This window comes from Phaseolus vulgaris, chromosome 8 (genome assembly GCF_000499845.2).
Source record: "Phaseolus vulgaris cultivar G19833 chromosome 8, P. vulgaris v2.0, whole genome shotgun sequence".
Lineage (NCBI taxonomy): Eukaryota > Viridiplantae > Streptophyta > Magnoliopsida > Fabales > Fabaceae > Phaseolus > Phaseolus vulgaris.
The window spans coordinates 16,616,876-16,637,042 of record NC_023752.2 but is presented as its reverse complement, the minus strand read 5'-3'; the positions used below and the strand labels follow the sequence as shown (position 1 = coordinate 16,637,042).

Here is a 20,167-nt window from a genome sequence, read left to right as displayed (position 1 = left end):
GTATTTCACTAAGTAACCAATAACAGATTACAATCACACAACAACCTCAAAGAGGTGATCTTGACCACTCAAGAACACACACCCTCTTTAACTTCACACACAGAGTCAGAACAACCCTCTGACCTTACAGATTACACAGTTTACAAGAATTCAAACTAAAGAACAATTACAAGAGAATATGGAACAGATTACACATGATTACAGGAAATCATAGTTGCTCCCAATCCACTCTTAAACCAAAGCACAACTCAAGGCAATCTTGCTTTCTTGAATCAATTTTCCACTCTTAAAACCTTTTTTGAATCTCTTCTTCTATATTGAAATAGGAAGGGTACTCACAATTTTATAGCTCATCAAACTAGTTGTTTTAATTAGTTAAACACGAGTCAAAATAGTTTGTAAATAACTGAAAACAAATTTAACAGTTTTATGAAAATTTGTTAAGAAATTCATAAATTAACCGGTTAAAATGTTGATTTAACCGGTTGAATTGGTTTTGACAGTTAAGTCAACCAAAACCGAAACATTTCAAAGACCCTTTACACAAGCTGAGGAAAAACAACCGATTAAAACGAGAAATCAACAGGTTGTTTTTCACTTAGCTTTAAAAAACATTTTCCCTTTTTAAAAACCAGATTGATTCAGTTGTGAATTGATTAGGAGTGGATATAGAAAATTCTAAACCACCTAGAACTAAACCCTAAACACAACAACAAAGTCTTCAAGATGTCTTCATGGATTTGGAGGCATTAAAGCTTCATTTTCAACAACCTCTCCTTTTGGTTCTCCCTGGTCAACCACAAGATACTCCTCAGGAACCCTTCCTCCACCAAGCTAGCCATTTGGTGGCCCAAGGCTATGCATCACTCGACATTATGCCCACATGCCTTGTGGAACTCGCACTAGACATCTTTAAGTGATCCCAGATTCTAGTCGGTCTTCTAGGGAAACTTCAGCTTGTCCACTACCCCTGGCATGCTTAACAATTCCTTGTATGATACTCGGAACTGGGGTCGAGTTACCAACTCCTCCCTAGCCTTTGTCTTGGGTTCGTTCCTCTTGGCTACGTATGATACGTACCTCGAGTCTGTTCTCTTCTCAGTTGAGGTTTCATTAACTCGCAAGGGCTGAGCTCGAGCACTTTCCTCAGACCTAGGTTGCTTTAAATGCGAGTTGCCATTCTTTCTGACTACGGCCTTCTCTGCTTCAATGTGGGAAACAACTCGTTCTCGTATCTCGGAAAATGTATCCGCCGGATTTTTGATCAGCAAATCGTTGAACAATCCTACCATGTTCCCTTGCTCAAAAGCAGTGACCATAATCTATTCAGATAATCCTTCAACGGTTTTACTCCCTTTGCCTTACATTGAAAAGGTCATACAACTTAGGAGGCTTGACCTGGTTGACAGAGAACTGTTCTCTAAACAATCTCGAGAACTGAGCGAAAAAGGTGATGTGACCATCGGGAAGTCCACTGAACCATTCTAGGGTTGTACCCGTAAAAGTACTCATGAACATCTTATAGCGGATGACATTCTTTCCTCCAGAGACAATGATTTGGGCATTGAATGTCGAGAGATAATTTTCAAGGTCCTTTATCCTTGTGAAAGAGGCAATCTTGGGTGTGATGTAATGAGCTGCTGGCACGGGCTTTTCCATGATCGCCTACGAAAATGGCTTGGGATTATCTCTCAAAGGCAAGTTCAGACCTTGTTCCCTTGTGTAACGTCGTTCACAATGCAGATTTCTACAAAAGTCCTCATTGGACTTGCGCAATTCCTTGTTGGCTACCCGGGTGGCCTTGATCTCTACCATCAGTCGATTCTGTATAAGTGTTTACCAGCTCTAGCTTCCTCTCGGATCCGTTATTGCTCTTGTTTATACTGCTCGTTGGCCTCCTGAAGAGCCCTCATAGTCTCCACGAATTAGTGTAAAGTGGAGGCATCACTTCCTTCAGATCTCTGCGAGCCTTACCTAGTGTTTCTCATCACATTGAAAAGCTTAAACACAAATGTGGATGGGATCAAGTTTTATCAGGCCCCACAGTTGACCTGCGGGTTGCCTGCATGGGTAAGCTCTGCTTCTAATCTACCTCTTCTTGGTGCACTGGAACAACGTTTTGTTGGGACAGAGGGGGCTCTACCTGTTAATCACACTCTGACGATAAGTCAGTGAGAGCATTCAAAAATAGTAATCAGTTTGAGTCTAAGTCTCAGAAACAGCGTCCCTTTACCGGGGGTCTCAAACCCCTTTTATAGTTATTCCTCTAGCAGCATTCACTCACAAGAATACAATCTTTACTGAAAGCGTAAAAATAATAACAGAAAACCACCTGCTCACATGCACCTTTCATGCTTGGGTGCTAACAACAGGATAATATTCTATCCACGGACATCTTTACTCACGGTGCTAACAATAGAAAAGAATCTCGTGCATCTTTATTCTTAATAATGATAATATTATTATAATTATCAATATTTATATTATTACTATTAATATTATTATTGTTATTCATAATAATTATATTTTTTAATATTATTATAATTAATATAATTAGTATTATTGATATTATTATTATAATTAATAATATTAGTAGTAGTATTATTTATATTAATATTATTATTATTGATAATATTATTAAATTACAATTAAAATGAATTGTAATTAAAAATAAAATAGAAACAAGATATATTTGTGAGCTAGTACGATGCTAATGTGTATGGTTGATATTAGATATATGTGGGTTAAACCGACATTAATACATGTGTGGATTAGAATAACACAAATTAAGTGTTATATTCCATTTTTATTTTTAATTTTTTTTATAAAAACTTTTATGTTGGGTATTACTATGTAACTTGGCATTTCAACTCTCAAGTAACAACAATCATCTGCCATCACATGAAAAAAGTTATTAAAAAAAATACAAAAAATATATGGGAGGACTAGACCAAAACCTATATGTTAACAAAAACGATACATAGGTAAATTATACCTATTCATAAATAATTCTAAGAACATATTAGCTGGAAGTCTATTATACCAATGAAATGATTTTATAAATAAATCTTAAATTAGTCAACTTATCAGCACACGTGTTCCCTTCACGAAAAATATAAGTAACCCTTAACGTGATTTTCCCACAGTAATTAAGACAAGTATTTCATCGATTACGAAACATCCACAGAACATTAGTCATAGCAGTAAACGCAGCACAAACGAAGACAGAATCACATTCAAGTCAAACAATAGTAAGCCTCATCTTTTAAGAGTTATATTCCATTTTTCATAAACCACATTTGTTTTCCCCTAAATTCTCAAAATTCCCAACCATTCCAAGGTGTTCGAAAAACAGCCTTATACTCCTCCTTTGTTGTTCTAATCTTTTCCTCCTCTCTGTGGTGAGCTTCTCTTCCTCCAAAGGAGCTTTTTAAGCATCCATTTCCTCCTTCTTGTGGCTCCAAATTTGCAGTTCCGTTCATCCCCAAATTTGGGTTTTTGAAAAAATAATTTATTGCGGTGCAGTGACTTAAGGAGTTGCTACAGTGGATTTCATTTGGAATTGTTTTTTACCTCTAAATGTGATTTTAAATTTTTTATTTTTTATTTTTTATCCTTGTAAATTTGATTTGATTTTGGAATTGAAATGCACTGCCTAATCTTAGAGATAACATTCATTTCTCAATCAGATATTAGTTACTTGAGCATCAAAATTATAGTGGTAATAACCAAAGCATAGGAATTTTGTATGTTGTTACTTATCTGAACAATTTTTATTCTTTGTAGTGTTGTTACTGAACTTGTCTACTATTTGATTAGCTTAAATGTGATTAGAAGAGTTATTTTGCACTATTCGAACTTTAGTAAAGCTGTTATTTCGGGTGGGTGTATTGTGTCCTGTTCATTATAGACTTTGGTTACTTAAACGATAATTTGGTTGACAATTTTCAATTTACAAATAACTGTTAGTTTTATTCTGAACACGAATAAAAAATTTTATTTTAAAGGTGTCTGTGTTCAACTTCATATTTTTCATAAAATTAATGTCATTGGGGTCAGTCAGAAACGCACACACTCAAACCTCTATTTTAATAATTCGCTCACATTCCATTGATGTGCATGAAAAGTTATTTAAAATGAAATTGGCCAAATGCAAATGAAAAAGAATAAAACATCGTTGTTTAAAAAAAAAAGGCTTGTGAGACCTACCTAAATAACAAACACATTTTTGTATAGAAGAACTTTCTAAATGCTTAATTGTATAAGATTGCTCTTAATTTATTTATATATATATATATATATATATATATATATATATATATGCAACACAGTAAGAGCCATCATGGGCTACTGAGAAAAAAAAGGGCCCAAAAGCAACCCTCTCACTAATACAATAAAGTTAACCAAAAAATAACATCTGCAGACATTAATGTTTGTGCCCTCTAATTAGGAGGAGTGAGCAAAAAATTCAATAGGACAAAACTACTCTATTTTTGCACTAATCTAATCTATTAGAAATTCATTTATTTCAATTTAATTTTTATTTTTATTTATTTTTTAAATCAGATTTCTATTTTTCTTAAATAAATTTTAAAAATTAAAAAATCCAAATTTCCAATTTAAATTTATTCTCTCCCCCAACAACCTAGTGAAACATTTTTGCACTGATGCCATTACCTATGGTCACTATATTTGCCTTCATTATTATTATATTAGGTTTACCTATTAATGAAATGAAAACTTGCTTTTCGACACATGCACTCTTTCTTTTCATAAGTTAATTGTGGGCAGTTTTTAACTGCAACCTTACGTTTTTCTTCCTGCACCCCCATAATATTATGTAAAGACAAAAAGAACCCTATTATTTTTAAAAAATCCTAAAATGCGCATAAAATTCACACCACTCTTTCTTCTTCCTTTGTCCATAGACTACATACACGGATTCCATTTCTCTATGAACACTGATGACATTGCTCCAACTCTTAGCACATGAAGGTGTTTTTTTTTTGTGGTAGTCAGTAGTGTCTTGGATTATTGTTTCCGCAGTTTATATCTAGTATTCCAGACAATGAAGTTCAGTAATTTTACGAAATCAAGAATTCACATTTGTTTTTTCATATTCCAGATTTGGAAATCCATAAATCTTCTGGATTGGGGAATCCGTAAATCGCTGGATTGGGGAATCCTAAATCTTCTGGATTGGGGAATCCGTAAATCTTCCAGATCCATCAATCAATAACATAAATTAGACTTTCAGATTCAACAATCCAAAAATCTACAATTTATTAACAATTTGCTTCAAGAACACCTCCTCATTCAGAAAACAACTTGATTCACTTCCGGATTGATGAATCCGTAACATACTCCGCCACAGTGCCCTTTTCCAAATAAAAGGTGAATGCCAGTTTCGATATTTTTAAAATTATGGGAGTGCAGGAAGAAACATGTAGGGGTGTAGGAAGAAGAAGCCTTAATTGTGTGTCAGTGATGGGCTGTCCTAGTAAGAAAAAAAAAACTAAAAAAAAGCTTATACTAAAAAAATTATTATGTATTTTCTTAACAAATAATCTTTGTTAGTTTATTTTAAAAACATTAATGGTAAAACTTTGTTACCTACTATTTCTTACATAATGTCAATCATAAAATCATTGTAGTAAATTTAGGTCATTGGTTATTTCTTCCAATGGCAGGACTTTTTATTGTATAATTCGACAGTATTAAATTCTATAAAAAAAATTAAAAATATTATACAAACTATATTAAGAATTTATAGCACTTAATACTTTGTAATTTATATTTATATTTCTTTAAGTCACATAATTTAATAAATTATTTTCAAAACACCTTTAAATGATTTTTTAAAAAAAAATTAATCTCAGTTAATATTTTAAAATTAAAAGTTTTAAATATATTTATTTCAATAGATTAATAATGTACTCTCTTTTTTCACTAGACGACAACTACTTTCAAATAAAGAATTAATTCCACCATCATTATGCACAAGACCATATGATCACCAACTCCTTCCTTCAACTCCATCTTAAAATGTAAGTTTAATTATTTCACACTTTATATAATTTTATATCAGTACTAAATGAAAATGGTTTGCATTTTGCTAGTTTTATAGATCATATTAGTGCTTATTCCAATGCATGAGACTTCTCTTCTCTTCTATTTTCTAATGGTTCTTTATTACTTTTAGTACATTTTATATTTTACTTTAAATTAAAATTTATATATAATTAAATTTTTACAATTGTTTATGTAATTGTGCATTTTAGTTAATGGTTGCTTCATACTGCTTTTCAATTTACAATTACAATTATATGAATTCTAATAGTATAACAACTTCATTTTTTATACTTATATTTTGATTTGAATTAAAGTATTTATTGGATTTTGTATTATAATTAAGATTTTACATTCAATTGAATTTTGATGGAGGATTGAATTCAATTGGATGTTTGAAATTAAAATTTGATGAGTTGAAATTGATATTTGGATGTTCAATTTTTTGTTTTTAGATATTCAGGTGTCCATTGATTTGTTCCAAATTACAATATTTTTTTTAAAAAAAATTAAGCATCGACTTATGCGTGGGTCAAACCTATTTAAATTGTTTTTTTTACACTTTTTAGTGTGAGCTTATGCGTGGGTCAAGCCCACTCTAACTTTTTTTACTTTTTGTTTGGTCTGCCAAGCCCACGTATCAACCAAATATTATAATATTTAATATCTAGTTAGCGTGGACTAGACCAACACTATGTGCATTGGTTTCCACTTTGATGCTAGAAGGGTCGATGCATTGCACATGCATAGATGCGGGCTTTCATCTCTTTACGTTTGTTTTTTACCGACTATACTTTATTATTATTTTGTTGTTGTGGGAGATTTCAAAATATGATTAAAGTGTATGTAAGCTTTTGGAATTGATATGATTTTCTTATCTAGTTTTGATCTAATTAATTATTGTAAATAACAAAAGATATTTTTGTGGTGTTTTTAACTTTGTTTTTATCATTGTATTTAAATGTTGTAATCCTACATTAGATGACAAGTAAATAAGGCTTAAAGAGTATGAGCTCCAACAACTTAATTGTTGTATGCGATTTATTTTGAATATATTAAGTTGTAGTTGAGTTTGATATTCGAATATTTGTTCAAAATTAATATTGTGATGTTATTTATTGATGCAATCCTAACTTGCATCTTCATTTGTAATTTTCTTCTTCTTCATTGTTTTGATTTGAATATTTTCTACAGATGATTAATGATATTATGGAAGCATGAAGAATGGTAAATTTTTTGAAAGAGATGGAAATTATGACTGTGAATCTAAGTGAGGTTAGGCCAACACTTAGTTTATAGATTGAGGTTGAGCCAACACTACTAGGAGGAGTATAAATTTTTTTCCAATAAGAAGACAACTTTAGAGAAAACTTTGAATAAGTAGAAGCGTCTCAACAATTGGATAACATTTCTTTACTCAAATAAAAGTTAAAAAACATGTACAAGAGACTCCAATTTATAAGAGAAAGTATCTATAAACCTCTCAAATGAGAATGTGACAAGTGTCACCACCTTATTGGTGAAAATCCTATCCATTGGAAGAGTGACAATTGACATGCCTTCATTGGAGTAAAATACTTTCCATTGAGAAGAGGACATGTGGATCTTCATGTCTTCATTGCCTACATTTCTATTTGCACCCTCTTTTACTATTTTACACCCTACTCTTTTGTATTTATATCCTACTCTACTTTGGTCCAATAAATCCTAACCACTCTATACAATTTTTACAAGGCTAAAAAGAAGAAAAAGACTCTACAATCATTTTGTTAAAGCTCGATCTTCATCTATTTTATTAACCGGAAGTTTCTAGATTGAATGATTTTCATCATTTATATTGCTTGAATATTTTGATTGATTAAAAGTTTTGATTTGTTAAATTTACAATCGTTATGTTGTCTTTGTGATATTGTGAAATCAATTGTTTTGTTTTTTTCTTTGTTCTACATTATTCTTGTCCAACTATGAGAATTCACCTAGCGAATCTCACCAAAGAGTAATGAACTAAATTTAAAATTATACTTTGTCTAACGAATTTTCTCAACTTTAATATGGTATTTTTGATTGAGTTTGATGATTTGAAATGATTATAAATGTTTACGTGGATGAATTGAACATGAATATTAAGATGAAATATGATAATTACATGAATGTTATATTATATTATTGAGGTTATATACTTAGATGGTATATGTTGAGTTAGTTTGTGATTTGTAGTGATTTATAGTATTAAGCATACAAATATATTATTGAAAGGAGATAGTCTTGTTTCACTTATAGTCTAAATTACATAGATTAATAGATTAGAATATTAGGTAGTGAGAAGTTGTGAGGGAGTTCTTGTATCATTAGTACATTTGATTATGTGATAAGCTTGTGGATAGTTGAGCTCAATATATAAAAAAAAGTTAAAATAATTAAAGTATTGATCTTTGATGAAACATACTTAATGCATGTTGATCCGGTCGGTCACAGTTTAGGGCCACGTGGGCCGTTCTTAGTGGGACACGTGGGCTAGGGAAGCTGATGCATCTCGAAGAGAGCGATCAGGCGGAGATCGGTGATCAGAGGGAATGCGCGATCACCGAGTAGGTGAGCCACGAGGCTGATCGGTCGTGGTGTCACACGCAGCTAAGCTGGGAACGAGAGGGGATTCCCGGGGAGAGCGCTGCAGCCGAGCCTTGTGTGGCATGGCGTCGGGAGTCAGAGAAGTCGTACGCCCTTCAGTACCGTGCACAAGAGTGGTCTGAGGAAGCTGGCAGTCGGTCGGCGCTCTGTAGCCCATGGCGTGCGTGGGCAGAAGTGGTGATCGTTCACGCGACAGGGAATACCTGGTATGCGCGCTGGTCCAAACCGCACCTGGTACTCACATTGAGGTTGCCCGAGACACCCAACATATGAAACACGCTAAGTTACTTTGTACGCGAATAACTTAGGGGTGTGACAAGGTATATAAAAGGGTTCCACGCTCATTTCTAGGGTACACTTTTCATACGGATAAGTGGCTAGTTTTCGCACAGAGAGAAGAGAGAGAATTCGCAGAGAACACGGTCCTTACAGAGATCATAGAGTGAACTACTCTTTGGTGGTTTTGTTCGCTGACTTACGGAAGACAGAGTTAGACGTTGCGGAGCCTTCAAAGGAAAAGTCACCGGCAAGATCACATGTCTTCCAAAGAGTGTTAGCTTATGCTCTATATATACATGGTTAATTTTGCAGGTTTTTCCAATTTGTCTTACTAACGGGAAGGACATGACATTTGGTTGCGGGCATTAGGTAACATGTTGAATAATATGATAAAACAATTTATTATAGAACATTCATCTTATTTATGTACTTCTTTCTAAGATAAGGTGAAGAAAAATTTGTTGATTGAAAGATGAAATTAATCGTGGGTAGGTTTTTTTATGGATAAAGTTCCTGTGAGGGTGTTCAAGAACAATGGAGAAGCAACCAATTTCTTTTGAGTCTCTCTTTTCTGCCTCATAATTGTTTAGTTACCATTAGAATAATGTGAAGATTTGTATTTGTAAGCTTTTAAAGTTTGGTAATTTTATGTTCAAACATTTATTCATGCTTTGAGGAGAAGGAAGGACTACAAGAACACTAGATATATATTTTGGTATTATTAAATTGTAATTTTATTATATTTTTTTATATTTATATTTATATAATATTATAATCTTGGGTGTTACTAAATTTTTGGTATTATTAAATTGTAATTTTATTGTATTTTTTTATATACATTTATATAATATTAAATTTTTTGTCACATATTTTTATATTAATATTGTGTTAGTTGTTTAGAAAATATAAATTTAGATTTAAAATTCAATTAATTTCTTTTATAAAAATATGGAATTCGATTTTTTATTTGGATTGGATTATAAATCCGAATTGGTTTTATAAAAAATATGGATCTGGATTTAAAATCCATTCCAAATATATGGATTTGGATTGGACTTTCCAAAATCCAATCCATGACGACCCTTACGAACACATAACAATAATAATATCAATAATAATGTACTGGGACGATCGAGTGACTCAGTGACTCGGTCAGGAACTTTACCATTCAACCACTCAACCATAGTAAGATGGTCATGCGACGACACGTGACCGATCGACCCATGACGACGAGCCATGGGTTGACCAAGTTAGCAGGGTTAATCTATAATTAAGGGTTGTCTAACACAACCCTAAACAGGAACCTACCTCCTAATCCAGCCCACCAACAAAAGCCCATTAAGTTAATATAAATAGCACGAATTCCAAGGATCAGGTACGTCATTATCTACAGTACTCTGACACTCGAGTGCTGACACCCTAACTGACTTGAGTGTTGGAGTGCCTTCTGTAGGTACCATCCCCGCCTGTGAGACCAGTCGATCGAGAGGAGGGAGGAGAAACAGGAAGCTTGGAGTGATAGTGACCGACCAAAGGGAGTTGAAGAGTAATCGTTCTCTAAGCTCCAACACCCGCTCGAGAAAATAATAATAATAATAATAATAATAATAATAATAATAATAATAATAATAATAATAATAATAATGATCCGATCGGTCATCGGTAGTCGATGACATCAGCATCAGAGAACCACGTGGACCACTCGCAGGGTGACACGTGGACCAGGTGGCAGAGAGGTAGGGGGACGATCGCCAAGAGAGGTGATCGGTGGTCAGTAACCAAGTTACCACCGACAGATCAGGCGGCAGAGAGGTCGGGGGACAGATCACCCAGAATGGTGATCGGTGGTTAGTAGCCAAGTGACCACCAGCAGACCAGTTCCCAGACTCGCGCCTGGAGGCAGAGCGCGAGTAGCGAATAAACATTGATCAGTCATCGGGTGTATTGTCATCGGGGTCTCGTGTTACACGCAGTTAAACTGGGACTAAGGTTCCCAGCGAGAGCGTTACGCATGGACCTCGCATGGGCACCCCTCAAGGAATCATGCACGAGAGTGGCCTGAGGGAACTAGTAAGCCAGTCGGTGATTGATGATTCCCTCAACCCATTACGTGCGTGTCATCCTGAAGGGTAAGTCGCCTACGCAGAGAGTAACGTTTGGTGAGTGCGCCTAGACCAGCCACACCCGACGTTCTCCTAAGAGTATGCAATTTGCCCAGATAAGAGAAGCATCCTAAGTTACTCCGCAAGGGTGTAGCTTAGGCAGACAAAGAGAGGCGCTAGAGCCCTTCCAGTAAGCGACACGTGTGTGGTTAGATGTGAGTTGCAGGCCTCCACGTGTCACCATCTGAGAGGGGTGCGGTCCAGACAAAAGAGCACTCCGTACCGCTAAAGGTACAGACAAGCGCAGACATGCGCAGACTCTCACGCTCCCCATTGCTGATTCTGAAGGTACGCTTTCTCTGAAAAGCACGACAGGGTTCTGACACATGCCAGAAAAGCATAACAGAATTCTGTTATGCCCAGAAGTAGGGAAAGAGAGATAAAAGGCAGAATCAGAGTGAGAGTGAGAGAGAAAAAAAAAGATAGAAGAAAAACAGAGTGCAAGTTTTTCTCACAGACACATTTTTTACTAAGTTTCCAGTTTCTGGTGGTTCTGTTGAACTAACTTGATCGTCGGAGTGCAAACGGCCGCTAGAGGCGCCGTCTGTGTATTTTGCAGGTCACATTTTGAAGACATCTGAGAGAGAGAGTTCAGAAGGTGATACTTCAGGAGACGCAGTCGCGAAGACAGGGCAGAAAGTGTTACGAAGCGATCCACCCACGTTCAAGTTGCCGGCAGGATCATTTGGCGCCCACCGTGGGGCCCGAGTAATCGTTGTCCCACATATACCACAGTTTTAAAGCTCACCAGAGTTTTATCAGTTTCTCTGATAGAGAAGATGCCTAGAAACAGACAACCATCACCTGCGCCATCCGCTGACGAAGGAGCTGTGACAATGGCGCAGGTCCTGGAAATGGTGCGCACGCTGCAGGATAACGCTGCAACGTCGAAAGTCGAACAAGAAAGGATGCAGACGGAGTTGGCTGCGTCGCAAAGCAGGAACGACGAACTGAATCGTGTCAACGAAGAGTTGAGAAGAACGCTGCAGGCGCAGAGGGAGCATGTCGTTGACGAAAGGGTGTCTAGGCAGCCTTCACCTCCAAGGGCATTTCCCATGCCATTCTCCCCCGAGATTATGGGAACCATGGTGCCTTCCAACCTGGTGGGGGTAAAAGCGTCGTTCAAAGGGGTAGAAGACCCGGAGGCGCATCTGACGGCATTCCACACCCAGATGATGTTGTCTGGGGGCTCAGACGCTGTATACTGCAAGATGTTCATGAGCACCCTGAGCGGAATCGCCATGGAGTGGTTCGTGAGTTTACCAGAAGGGCATATCACGTCGTTCTCTCAGTTCTCGAAGCTCTTCATCGAGCAATACATCGTCAACAAGGCACCTGCAGTGGTGTCCTACGACCTGTTCGACGTGCGCCAATACCAGGGGGAGTCGCTGAAAGACTACCTCAACCGTTTTGGAGCACAAGTGGTTAGACTGCCCAGCAAAGATGAAGATATGCTTGTGCACGCGTTTAAGAAGGGAGTGCTGCCTGGCCCTTTCAGTGAGTCTCTCATCAGGAGCCATCCCAGCACTTTTGCAGAGATCCGACGGCGTGCGGTGGCGCACATAGTGGCAGAAACAGAAGTTTCTGAGAAGAGGGGAAGTGCTGCACCACCCAGACCGCGTGGAGGGCAAGGAAAACCACAGCAAGCGAGGGTGCATGAGGCCAAAGAAGGGAAGAAGGTGCGGGAAAAACCCCGTCCCTATGCACCAGGCAAAGACCAGAGTAAGGGGCGTGCAAGGGAGAATAACGCGCCCCCAAGATACAACTTCATGGTGGGGTTGGCGGATCTCATTGCCCTTCCTGCCGTAGCAGCAAGACTACGAGTACCAGAGAAGACAGATAAGGTACTCGGAAGGAAGAAGAATGAATGGTGTGAGTTTCATCAGGCCTTTGGACATACACTTCATTCCTGTTTGGCGCTGGGACACCAACTGGCAAAGTTGGTGAAGTCTGGTTTTCTAGCAGATTACCTGCGTGAGCCACAGGGTGATCGCGCGTCAGGATCCCAAACTGGAGAGCAACAGCATGAAGTCCCTGTGCATGGGGAAGTGCAGACGATCGCTGGAGGCTTCTCTGGTGGGGGATGCACAACTTCACAAAGAAGGAGATACACTCGATCTGTGATGGCGGTAGATGCAGCGAATGAGAGTCATTACCCTGAGGTGGACATTGTCTTCAGGAAGGCTGACCTACGAGACGTTGTCCCGCACGACAACGACCCTGTGGTCATTTCTCTCATCACAGCAGGAAGACGAGTGCATAGAGTACTCGTAGATCAAGGAAGCTCGGCGGATGTCATGTTCTGGCCAACATTCAACAAGCTACAGTTGTCCCCTGATCAGTTGAGACCGTATACTGGTTGTCTCTACGGTTTTGCAGGGGACCAGGTAGAAGTGCGGGGATACATCGAGCTAAGGACAACGTTCACCGACGGAACGGCAGCCCGCACGGAAAGGATAAAGTACCTGGTGGTGAACGCCCCTTCTGCGTACAATGTCCTGTTGGGGAGGCCGACGCTCAATAGACTGGGCGCAATACCATCGACAAGGCATATGAAGTTGAAGCTGCCGTCGATGGAAGGGGCCGTGATAACCATCAAATCGGATCAGGCTGAGGCAAGACGCTGTTATGAGAACAGTTTGAAGCAAAAAAGAAGTGTGTGCCATGTCACCACAAAACCACCACCAGGCGTGCGCGGAGAGCGATTGGCGGTCAGGGAGACACAAGGCGCTCAGAGGATGGAGAACGCTGCGGTGGGGGGCTCCCAGGTGGCCCAAGTTGAGGAAGAGGAGGAAGGCACGATCACTCCTCGCGAGTCAGGGATCGCGAGAGCGGTCATTGCCAGTGAGAGGAGGCCCCACCCAGCTGAAGGATGGGTCGAGGTGGACATCGGGGGAAGAAAATTCAAGCTGGGGGGATCCCTCATTGAAGAAGAGCGAAGGCTGATCATGGGTGTGATTGAGAAGCACATGAATGCCTTTGCATGGTCATCATCCGACATGCCAGGAATCGACCCCGATTTCCTCTGCCATCGTCTATCAATGGACCCCATGGTTCGACCGGTACGGCAGAGAAGAAGGAAATTTAACGAGGAGAAGAGGAAGGTGATCCACGACGAAGCGCAGAAGCTCCTTGACGCAGGGCATATCAGAGAAATCCAGTACCCCGAGTGGTTAGCGAATGTGGTACTGGTGCGGAAGGCAAGCGGCAAGTGGAGAATGTGCGTGGACTTCACTGACCTCAATAAGGCGTGCCCCAAGGATTCTTACCCCTTACCCAGCATAGATGCTCTAGTCGATAGCGCCTCGGGGGGAAAGCTACTCAGCTTCTTGGACGCTTTCTCGGGGTATAACCAGATCAGGATGCACCCAATGGACGAATGCAAGACCGCGTTTATGACGGAACGGTCTTGCTATTGCTACAAGGTCATGCCATTTGGGTTGAAGAATGCGGGGGCTACCTACCAGCGGCTCATGGATAGGGTGCTCTCGCCCATGCTGGGAAGAAACGTACACGCCTATGTAGATGACATGGTGGTTACGTCCCAAGAGAAGAAGCATCATGCAGCTGATCTGGAAGAGTTATTCACCACCATTGCCAAGTATAGGCTGAAGCTCAACCCTGAGAAATGCATATTCGGTGTAGAGGCTGGGAAGTTTTTGGGTTTCCTCTTAACAGAGCGAGGAATCGAAGCTAACCCGGAGAAGTGTGCGGCGATCGTGGCGATGAGGAGCCCAACGACGGTGAAGGAGGTGCAGCAGCTCACCGGCCGCTTGGCAGCACTGTCCCGGTTTATGTCTGCTGGTGGGGAGAAAGGTCACCCATACTTCCAGTGTCTCAAGCGCAACAGCAGATTTCTCTGGACGCAGGAGTGCGAGGAGGCCTTCATTAAGTTGAAGGGATATCTGGCAAGCCCACCAGTCTTGCGAAAGCCCCAGGTAGGCATCCCTCTCCGTCTATACTTTGCTGTTACGGAGAGGGCAGTCAGTTCAGTCCTGGTGCAAGAGCTGGACCAGGCCCAGAGGCCTGTTTATTTCGTCAGCAAGGTGCTGCAAGGCCCGGAAACCAGGTACCAGGCCCTCGAGAAGGCTGCTCTAGCGGTGGTATTCTCAGCCAGAAGACTCAGGCATTATTTCCACAGCTTCACAGTGGTGGTGATGACTGATCTGCCTATCCAGAATGTATTGAAGAAACCTGATGTGGCAGGAAGGATGGTCAAGTGGGCAGTAGAATTATCGGAATTCGATATTCAGTACGAGCCCCGAGGACCGATCAAGGGGCAGGTGTTCGCGGACTTCGTAGTCGAGCTATCATCCATCGCGACACCTGCAGAAGGGCTAGATTTTCGATGGGTGTTATCGGTGGATGGCTCCTCTAATCAGCAAGGAAGCGGCGCTGGGGTCATCCTGGAAGGGCCAAACGGAGTACTGATTGAGCAGTCCCTCCGTTTCGCCTTCAAGGCTAGCAACAATCAGGCGGAGTACGAGGCCCTGATCGCGGGAATGTTGCTAGCAAGGGAAATGGGAGCAAGAAATCTGCTGGCCAAGAGCGATTCGTTACTGGTCACCGGGCAGGTTACCGGGGAGTTCCAAGCAAAGGACCCCCAGATGGCAGCCTACCTGGAGTATGTGCAGCTCCTGAAGACGTCTTTCGCCGAGTTTGAGTTAGTGCATGTACCAAGAGAGCAGAACGCCCGAGCAGACCTGCTTGCCAAGCTGGCCAGCTCAGGCAAAGGGGGGAAGCAGAGGACTGTCATTCAGGAGACCCTGAAGGTGCCGCGCGCGTTTGTATCAGACAACCAGGTGCTTCATGTATACAAGTCAATGGAGCGTCTAACGATCGGTCATCGGTCGTTGACTCAAGAGACGCTGAGAGCGCCGAGGGTGAGATCGCGACCCTCAAAGATCGGTGAGTCGATGGAGGTCCACGCGGAGAAGGAACCCCACACCTGGATGACGCCATACCGGCTATACTTAGAAGATGGTGTACTCCCGCTCGATCTGGCAGAGGCAAAAAGAATAAAGAGGGGTTCAAGTAAGTTTACTCTCATAGATGGAAGCCTATTTAGATTTGGATTTTCTCACCCTGTGCAGATCTGTGTACACAGCGAGCAATGCACCAGACTCATGTCTGAGCTGCACGAGGGGGTGTGCGGAAGCCATGTAGGTGGTCGCGCTTTGGCAAGTAGAGTACTCCGCGCGGGGTACTACTGGCCAAAGCTGAAGGAAGATTGCATAAGGTTTGCTCAGCGATGCAAACAATGTCAGCTACATGCAGACTGGCACAAGGCACCCCCTGAGGAGTTGAGGTCCATCCATAGCTCGTGGCCATTCCATACATGGGGGATTGACATCCTAGGACCTTTTCCCCTGGCGACAAGGCAGATGAAGTTCCTCATTGTGGCCATTGAATATTTCACTAAGTGGGTGGAGGCAGAGCCAGTTGCACACATCACCGCACAGAAAGTCGAACACTTCGTCTGGAAGAACATTGTCTGCCGCTTCGGAATACCCAAGAGGCTGGTTTCCGACAATGGCACCCAGTTCACCAGTCATCAGTTGAGGAAGATGTGTGAAGAGCTAAAGATACAACAGGTTTTCGCATCTGTGGAGCACCCACAAACAAATGGGCAGGTGGAGTCAGCAAATCGAGTGCTGCTCAGGGGGCTGAAGCGGAGGCTAGACAAGGCCAAAGGAGGCTGGGCAGAGGAGGTCCCCAGAATTGTGTGGTCTTACCACACCACCCCACAGTCCAGCACCCATGAGACACCCTTCAGCCTTGTCTATGGGACAGACGCCATGATTCCTGTGGAGATACAGGAGAGCTCCCCCAGATTCTTGAACTTTGTTGCTGAAGAGTCCAATGAAGAGCGTAAGGTGAATTTGGACCTGCTAGACGAAGTGCGAGAAGAGGCCAGAGTCAGTGCTGAAGCTGTGAAGAGAAGAGTAGAGCGGAGGCACAACTCTAAAGTGAGGCCCAGGCGCTTCCAGGAAGGTGATCTGGTGATGAGAAAGGCGCATCAGAATGACATGCAGAATAAGTTATCCCCGAAGTGGACAGGCCCGTACAGAGTGGTGGAGACATTAGAGAACGGAGCCTATCGCCTAGAGACTTTGGAGGGAGGAGCAATCCCCAGAACGTGGAACGCCACCCATTTAAAATTTTATTTCAGTTAAAATTGTACGGTAATGGCGTTCTCACGCTAAAAGGCACATGCTTTGTTTATGGTGGAAACAGTTGAACAGACAAGGGGGCACTCTTTTCCCTAAAGAGGGTTTTTAACGAGGCCACCCAATTAAAGAAAAATTTCCAGCATATAAAGTGTTCTCAAGTATTAAAGTTAAAATCCTCCTTGCCCCAGGTGCAAGTGCAGGTGATTGGTTAGGCCCTACTTGCCCTAGGCGCAAGTACTGGCACCGATCTAAGTCTTCCTCACCCCAGGTGTGAGCGCAAGCAGAAAGGTTTGAAAGGCCAGAGGTGCTAGTAAGACCAAGAGAAGGAAAGGAAAGGTTTTGACAAAACGTCCTTACCCACTTGGCATGCACCAATATTGGCCCAGTAAAACTCTCAGTCAGAAAACCTTTCTCACCCCAGGAGTGAGACAGGGAGTGATCGACTCAACCCGCCAAAGGGTGATGACCTCGGGGAAAGGGAAAGGGGTTAGCGAGAAACACTTCCTTTTCCCCAAGATGAGGCCTCACTTTGAGCAATCGATGTCAAGGTCCTTTATGCACTTAGCGCTAGAGCGACAGAGAAAGCTAAGTAAGGACTAAAGAGCGATCACCGATGAGTCGTCAGTAATTGGCTAGTAGTACAAAGCAGCGCACGAGGACTGTTAAGCTGAGGGAACAGCCAGTCGAGATCATGCAGATCGCGCTAAGCCTGAGTTGGTTAACACTTAGTCGCGCGTAAAGAGAAGAGAAGCAGATCGCGCTAAGCCTGAGTTGGTTAACACTTAGTCGCGCGCAAAGAGTAAGAGAAGCAGATCGCGCTAAGCCTAAGCTGGTTGACACTTAGTCGTGTGCGAAAGGAAAGGCAAAGCCCAAGATCGCGCTGAACCTAAACTAGCTAACAGTTAGTCGCGCACATAAAGGTAAGTGGAGTCCAAAGAAAATACAAAGAAAAATTGAGCAATTGAAACCAAGGTATATCACCAGAGATGTTCATACAATTGTCAGTTACAAAGAGTTGAATGGTGCAGAAACATAAGGTTACAAAATGAAACTTTGTACAGAAGAAGTCAAAATTACAGAAGGAAGAGATTCAGGGAGTAGGAGGCTTAAGTTTCCCATCTACCACCGAGTGATGAATGCTGAATTGCGCAAGGTCCAGTTCTGGAAGGACGCAGCGGACTTGCTCGAGCGCCAGCTCGAATCCATCAATGAGGGAATCGGCGCCCACGTTCATCAAGTCCTCTTTCTCCGCCTCCAGACTTCGCCTCGAAGCCTCTGCAACATCCCTCTGCGTGGTAAGGGTAGCAAGGGAGGAGGCAGCCTCAGACAGCTTGCCCACTGCCTCCTCAAGCTTCTTTTCGGCGGCAGCAGTTGCCTCCTTGGCGGCCTTGAGCATCTCTACCCGCTGAGAATCCTGTTGGCGTAGGGAGGAGTTCTCAGCCTCTAACTCCTCCACCATCTGACTACGTTCGAGCAAAGAGGAATTCTCAGCCTGTAACTCTGCCACCTTCCAGTCCAGAGGACCAACAGTCTGCCCCATCAAGATCTCCATCTTGATGGTCTCCTGGACCTGCAGCAAGTACTCCCTCCTGGCCTTCTCCACCATGCCTCGCATCAGCTCGACAGACCCCTGAGCGGCTTCAAGGTCACTGTGCAGCGACTCGTTGTCGTGCTCAAGTTCCTTCACCCTTTTCTCCAGGGCTTTCTGCTTGCGATGCTGGTTGGAGAACTCCAGCGAGAGCACCACCTGCTTGGCAAGGTGTGCGTCTATCTCCTCCCCGCTCCAGTCGACGAGCTCTCCATTGCTGATGTGCTGTCGCACCATGGAGATAACTCTGCTGAAGTTCTCATGGTTGGCTCCAGTGTTGCTTGGGCGCGAGCCAGACCCACCATGTTCAGCATTGGCGGTGGAGATTGTCATTGGAGGCGGGGCACACTCTTTTTGAGCAGAAACACCCCCAGCAGGGTGAGCGGATGGACCAGGTGATTGGCCTGCTGGGGGGGAAGTTGGTGGTTGAGAGGTTGGGGGCGATTTTTGGCCAGGAGAAGGAGGACATGCGGGCTCTGGGGCCGGTCGAGTAGAGGGAGAGGGAGGTGGTGAACCTTCCTCTACCTCTACCACCTCTATCCCTCCAGGCTGGAGAGACGAGACCCCCTCGGCTACTGCTTTCTTCCTCTGGCGGTGAATGAGGGGGGAGCCTGAGCTTTCCCTCTTCCACTGAGGCAGCAGCAGCAGCAGGTACCAGCGAAGAAGCCTTCACCAGTCTCTTCCTTTTCTTCCCTTGCTCGGGGCCTTCGGCTGGCGCGACCGAGAGCGGAGGGGCTTCGATTGGCTCGGTGGTGGAAGAGGAAGAGCCAGTCCCTTTGGCCGCTCGGCGTTTAGCGAGCTCCAACACCGCCAACCTCCTATCTTTCCCTGACATTGAATCTGCATAGGCAAGAAAGAGGGAAATTAGACAGCTAAGAGACGCAAGCAAGGTGAAAAGTATAAGAGCATGCATGAGGAAGTATAAATGTCCTAAGGGGCAGCAGAGAAAGAACTACTTATATATTTCTTCAGGGAAACCACATCAAACTCATCCTTGATGAGGCGAGCGGAGTCATACTTAGCCCCCAGGAGCAGCCCACACAGCTCGCGCTCATAGGGGGCCATGGTCTCGAGATCCTTGGGTTTTTTAAATTGAACCTGGGGAACCCAGTAGACGGGGTACCCCTCGAGCAGATGAGGGCTTTGTGGGGTGGCGGATATCATATAAAATCTGCCCTTCCAGTCTTTGAAGGACTGCTGGTACAGGCCCAGAAGCACCCGTCCAGCAACCCCATTCAGGCTGACCCAAAACCTATCCCCTGGTTTCT

At 42.4% G+C, this 20,167-nt stretch overlaps 1 protein-coding gene across 1 annotated transcript; it reads right to left on the bottom strand.

Annotated features, from left to right (window-relative positions):
- Positions 1-1,759: 1,759 nt before the first annotated feature.
- LOC137824660 (uncharacterized) lies at positions 1,760-18,917 on the bottom strand. Its single transcript, XM_068630325.1, has 2 exons — positions 18,640-18,917; positions 1,760-1,898 (listed from the first exon to the last, which is right to left on the bottom strand). The coding sequence occupies exons 1-2, from the start codon at positions 18,915-18,917 to the stop codon at positions 1,760-1,762; spliced, it is 417 nt and encodes a 138-aa protein (XP_068486426.1).
- Positions 18,918-20,167: the final 1,250 nt, after the last annotated feature.

Coding starts and splice junctions, on each gene's coding strand:
- LOC137824660 (XM_068630325.1), bottom strand. CDS start 18,917: ATGGTGGAGAAGGCCAGGAGGGAGTACTTGCTGCAGGTCCAGGAGACC. Junction 1,899..18,639: donor GAGGAGGCAGTGGGCAAGCT/GTCTGAGGCTGC, acceptor AGGGCTCTTCAG/GAGGCCAACGAGCAGTATAA.